The sequence below is a fragment of the Otolemur garnettii genome, unplaced genomic scaffold (assembly GCF_000181295.1).
Source record: "Otolemur garnettii isolate 467f Iridium unplaced genomic scaffold, OtoGar3 scaffold00084, whole genome shotgun sequence".
Lineage (NCBI taxonomy): Eukaryota > Metazoa > Chordata > Mammalia > Primates > Galagidae > Otolemur > Otolemur garnettii.
In genome coordinates, this window is record NW_003852479.1 from 5,626,136 (window position 1) to 5,631,558 (window position 5,423).

At 42.2% G+C, this 5,423-nt stretch overlaps 1 protein-coding gene across 1 annotated transcript in view; it reads right to left on the reverse strand.

The window, feature by feature from the left end:
• The window catches only part of GOLIM4 (golgi integral membrane protein 4), a 92,110-nt gene that overhangs the window by 23,877 nt on the left and 62,810 nt on the right, over positions 1–5,423 (reverse strand). Inside the window, exons 6-7 of the mRNA XM_023516016.1 lie at positions 4,121–4,203; positions 3,466–3,615 (exon numbers count right to left, since the gene is read on the reverse strand). Of these exons, the coding sequence (XP_023371784.1) occupies positions 3,466–3,615; positions 4,121–4,203 (233 nt within the window). The remainder of the gene's footprint in view (positions 1–3,465; positions 3,616–4,120; positions 4,204–5,423) is intronic.

Sequence of the window (5,423 nt, forward strand, 5' to 3'; positions counted from 1 at the left end):
AGCTTGATCGGTTTTTGAGCACATGCAAATTAGAATCAGAGTTAAAGAGAATGGAAAAAATATCTCAGACAGGTGTTAGTTTCTCATGCCACATTAACAAAACCATAACTTTTGTAAATAACTTTTTAACTTTATAGTATAAACATCATTATTAAAAGATGCCAGCTATTAAATCTGTTAAAAATATACACTTACAAAGGCTGCCTTTCTGCCTCTTTCTAATTTACACTAAGGTGAAGAAGTCTGCTGCTGTGATCTGAACAACACTTTTCAGTGTAAATGAAGCATCCATTCAAAACACACGCACACATACACATACATACAGATATATTTTACATGGATATAAAAGTTACTTGGGCAGCCCTTTTCCTCTACCTCATTTGTGTTCAGGAAAAGTCCTTTTCTTTTTGTCAGAATGCTTCCTACACTGCGCTCTGTGGTTTTTGGACAGCAGTGGCATAGGTGTAATACAGAGCTGGATTTTTATTCCTTAATTCAGAAGGCCTTTTCCTCCTGAAGTGAGCAGGGTCCTAATGCGTGTTTAAGACTAGAATCTCCTGAGACAGGTGTATCTGTGTGTACATGGTGGGGTGTGTGTATGTGTGAGTGTCTATGCAACATAGACGGGAACTAGAAAGGCAGAAATAACCCAAATTATGTTAATAAAACCCATATAAATTGTGTATACTTTCCTGATCATATACACCAAAACTGTTAACTTGAAAATAGGAATGCTGTGTGTATAAACACACAGAAAAGAACACAGACATCCATTTCTCAACAAGCTTTCCAGACCGGGCTGCCTCCCTCCCGGAAGCCCACCTGCATTCCTGCTGCCGCAGCCGTGCACCACGGCACACTGCCCTCCCACCCCCGGGAAGGCTGCCTTTCTGCCTCTTTCTAATTTACACTAAGGTGAAGAAGTCTGCTGCTAACTCTCTTCCAGGAGACTGACTTTCATAATTTATACCGAGATGCACCAGGTGACTGGCACTGGCCCTTATCTCAGGAACTTATTAAGATATGTGTAAGCCAGTCTTGGAGGTCGAAGAGAAAAAATACAAATGACATCCATTTGGTGGCGTTTTTAGTATTTTAGCACCACGTGTTCATGTGGAGAATGCACAAAACTCAATTCCACCCTCTCTTCTTTCTGCTCTTCCTAGATGCACTCATTTGAAGGCAGTAATGCCGTGGTTCTCAAATATTTGTGGCATTAAGGACCATGTTAAAAACGTAGGCTCCCAGGTGCCCACTCGAGAAATGGTAACAAGTCTGGGGAAAGACCCAGAGACCCATGATGGGGAAAGTGTCATAAAACACTGCCTCAGAGGTGAGCGCTGGGTTTGATGTCAGGACGACATGAACGTCAGTCTTGGTTTCGGCCACCAGTTTGGGGGCAGCTATTCTACTTCCCTCTTGGCCACTGGTTTATTTAGTTATAAAAGTTATATAAATCACTAGATTGCAGGGAATAAATAAAATCCTCAACTACAATTAGAAAGCAGGTTGTCAAGACCTGCTCATTAAGGTGATTTATCTCATTAAGGTGATTTCCAGGAGAAATCTTGGGGCCTGAAGCAGTGCTTACTTTGGAAAGAGATTTGGGGAAAGTTTCATGGTATTCTGGAATGAATACATGTCCTCCCAGAATTCATATGCTGAAATCCCAACCCTAAGGTGATATTATCAAAGGGCCTTTATGAGAAAATTAGGTCATGAGGGTATAGTCCCCATGAAGGAGACCCTAGAACTTTTGTTTTGAGACGAGTCTTACTATGTCGCCCTCGGTAGAGTCCAGTGGCATCACAGTTCATGGCAACCTCCAAATCTTGGGTTTAAGTGATTCTCTTATCTCAGCCTCCCAAGTAGCTGGGATTACAGGTTCCTACCATAACAACTGGCTTTTTTTTGTTGTTATTGTTATAGTAGTTGTCATTGTTGTTTAGCTGGCTCAGGGTGCATTGGAACCCACCAACTCCTGTGTATGTGGCCAGAGCCCTAAACACAGAGCTATGGGCCCTGAGCCCAGGGAGCTTTCTTGATCTCTTTCTGCCACGTGAGGCTATGAGGATAAGTCAGCAGTCTGCAGTCTAGAAAAGACCCTCACCAGAATTCAGCCATGACCTTGGACTTCCCACCTACCAAACTGTGCGAAATAAATCTGCATTTTTTTCAAGCCACCCAGGCTATATGGTATTTTGTTGCAGCAGCTCAAATGAAGATACGTGGCTCTAATTAAGAACTGTAGCTAGTTCTGGCATTTAATAAAAAAGGCAGGGTAAACTTAGAGCACCCTCTCAAAAAAGGATATTTAACGAAATAGGAAAATACACAGTTTAAGTAAAAAAAAAAAAAAAAAAAAAACCTCTGTCAGTAAAGCTGCCAGTGTGCTTCCTTCAGAATTCAGTTTTAGTCATCAAATGAACTGTTTTATTTATATTTCCATGCATTTTCAAATTGTTGCTTAGTCTAACTTTAATGGCCATTAAAGCACAGAGGATTCAAATTAGTTCATCACATTGTATGTCTGAAGAACGGTTTCATATGATCTAATATAACTTAATGAAAATTTTATAAAGAAGATATGGCATGAAATAATCTCCTCTAAAGTCAATTTAATTTATATATGCGTAAAAAATTACCATGCCGTAGCTGAGGTTTAGTAGGGAGACTATCTCGAAAAGAAGTCTCAAAGACACAGACATTACAGCCTCCGAGATGGGTCAGGGCCCACGCATCATGCCTCTTAATAATTTTACAAAACGAAAAATAACACATGGTCGTCTGATGAGCATAGATACTCAGCTTCCCTTTGCTCAATTTTTTCGTAATTCCTCTAACAAGAAGTCAGTTTAAAATACCAACTAAACTAGCCATCCCTGCTGTTCGGCTTCTAGTAAAAAGCGGCAGGACACTGAGATGGTTTTGCTTCAACCAGCTCTCCGGTGCTTACGTGTGTCCCCTGCTTCATTCACTAAACATGGACCGACAGCCCGCTTGTGCCAGGGGCTGTTCTGGGCTTTGATAAATGGGGCTTATAACTCTTGTCTTTCTTTCTCTACTGACTCTCCTTTCTGTAATTGACCAATAACACATACGCCTTATCCCAGAGGTGTGCACAGGATGGAGGGCTGGGAGCAAGGCAGGGACAGAGGAAGAGGGGTGACAAGAATTCACCCAGTCAGCATCATCAAATCTTACAGATCCTGTGCTAAGAGTCAACACAGATCAGAGAGCTGTAAAGGCCACACAGGTGCATTAACCTCTGTGATGTGAACAAATGCTAGACCACTGCAAGTCAGCACTGGAAGGGGCAGAGACAGTCTTATCCGCACAGATCAGGGCGAGGAATAATCAACAGTTTATTTAGTATTCTCTTGATTTCTGATAGCATGCACGGTCCTCAGATCAGGACAGCCCGTCCTAAGGCACTCCCTGCAGACTGCTTGTGAGAGAGACTACATGCAGCAAGGAATTCAGAGAGGGTAAGCGGTTTGGAGAGGAAGACGAGGCTGCCGCCCTTCTGACCTGCGCGGCCGCTAGCGCACTCTTGTGGTCTTCCAGAGTCACTACAAGCTGCTCGTGCTCGGAGAGTAAATTCTTATGCTGTTGCTACACAAAAAAGAATTTTACAGGTTGAGCTTTAACATTCTGTGACAAGTCCTTCTCTGGCTGACAGTGCCATGACCACCCAAACGTGACTGGCTGTGTTATCTGTTGCTGCATCAGCCCTTGGGAAGTTCAAACATCATTATAAAAGACGATGCTTGATGCAATGCTCCCAAATCTGTGGGGTACTGACCAGACACCGCGGTCAATCACAACGAAATCAAAACCAAAAGAACGCGTCTTTCATTATTAGCAATACATTGGGAACAGAAAGCTTCTTGAAATGCAGCCTTCCAGCAAAAGAATCATTTTGGCACCAATGAAAATATTTAGGTTTGCAGAGTATCCCTCCCTCTATGCTAAAGTGGCAAAAAAAGTTATCAGGCACACTCCAGTTCAGGCAAAGCCCAGGAGAACCGTGGATCTGTAGAGAGAATCGATCAGGGCACGACGTTCTCTGCAGGGTAAGGCAGTTAAACGCCAGAGCCGGCGCTCGGCGTCATCTCACCTTGACATCCTGGAGCTGCGTGTGCACGTCCTGGTGCGCTTTCCGGAGCTGTCTGTTTTCTTCTCTCAAATTGTACACAGTTTCTATTTTAGAAAAAGAAAAATCACACGTAAAGCTGCCTTGCAATCTGCAGGCTTTGGACTGCATTGTTTTCATATCTGCAGCCTCCCGTGAATGTAGTTTAGGGTTTGCTATAAACTCCTGACAGTGTAATATTCAAATCTACTCATCAAAACTATATTGCATGGGGATGTAGCATGGATTTACCTGGACATCCCAATACAACCTGGTTCAGTAGTTTAAATATTTTTAAGAAAGCTACATGCTACAGACAAAAGTTAAGGGTCTTTGAATTACTCAGGAGTTAAAAATTAAAACACATCTGTCAATAGCAAGCCCTTGAGAATAAAATAACTGGTATTATGAGTGTTCTCAGATTTGAGTCTCTTCACAAATTAAAAATAAAGGTTCAGTATTTTGGTGAAATTAAAAAATTAAAAAATAAATAAAGTCAGAAAGTACAGGACCTATTTTTCATAGGATGAATAATAGCCACAGTTTCCAAAATATATTTCATTTACAAGGCAACTCAGGAAATAAGAGACAGGCATACCCTACTTTAATCTGTTGAAAAACTCTCAATATTTTTTCTTTCTTTTGATTGATCTAAATTCTGTGTCCAATAGCTACAGGGCAGATTTTTGGTTTTGGTTTTTTTCAGAGCAACAGGGTGAGATTGCATCAGTCAGAGAGAAGTTCTGAAATCCCCCAGCCCAAATCCTACCGCTCACCAAGAATGGCTCCCACATCCCCTGTATCTAGACATTGGATGTTATGAACTGGCAGGGAATGGGCCAAACACAACCCACAAATGTGTTTACGTGCTGGTCTTACATTATTGGCCTATACAATGGCTTCCACACTGAATAGCTATCAGCATTTACAAATAGAAAGTCTGGGATTCATAAGATCTGACACCACCAGGGCAATTCTCATGCAACAATATGTAAGTTGATGGCAGGTGACTATATGATCACTTTCCCATGGAAACCACTTTTCAGAGTGGGGGGCCATTAATAATTCTGCTGGGGAAGCAGGTGTACACCTGGACTGGGTTGGACGAACTGTCTCTAAATGGCAGCCAGCCCTGCAGACAGAGCCCCACCTCCCAGGGTATACACAGCACTGAGGGAAGTGTCAGCATGTCTCATGTCTCATATTTTCTGGGAATTTCTACCCCTTTATACTCCCTGCTGGAACCCTAGACATCGGATTCATGGTGGAGTTTGTGGAACAGAAGATA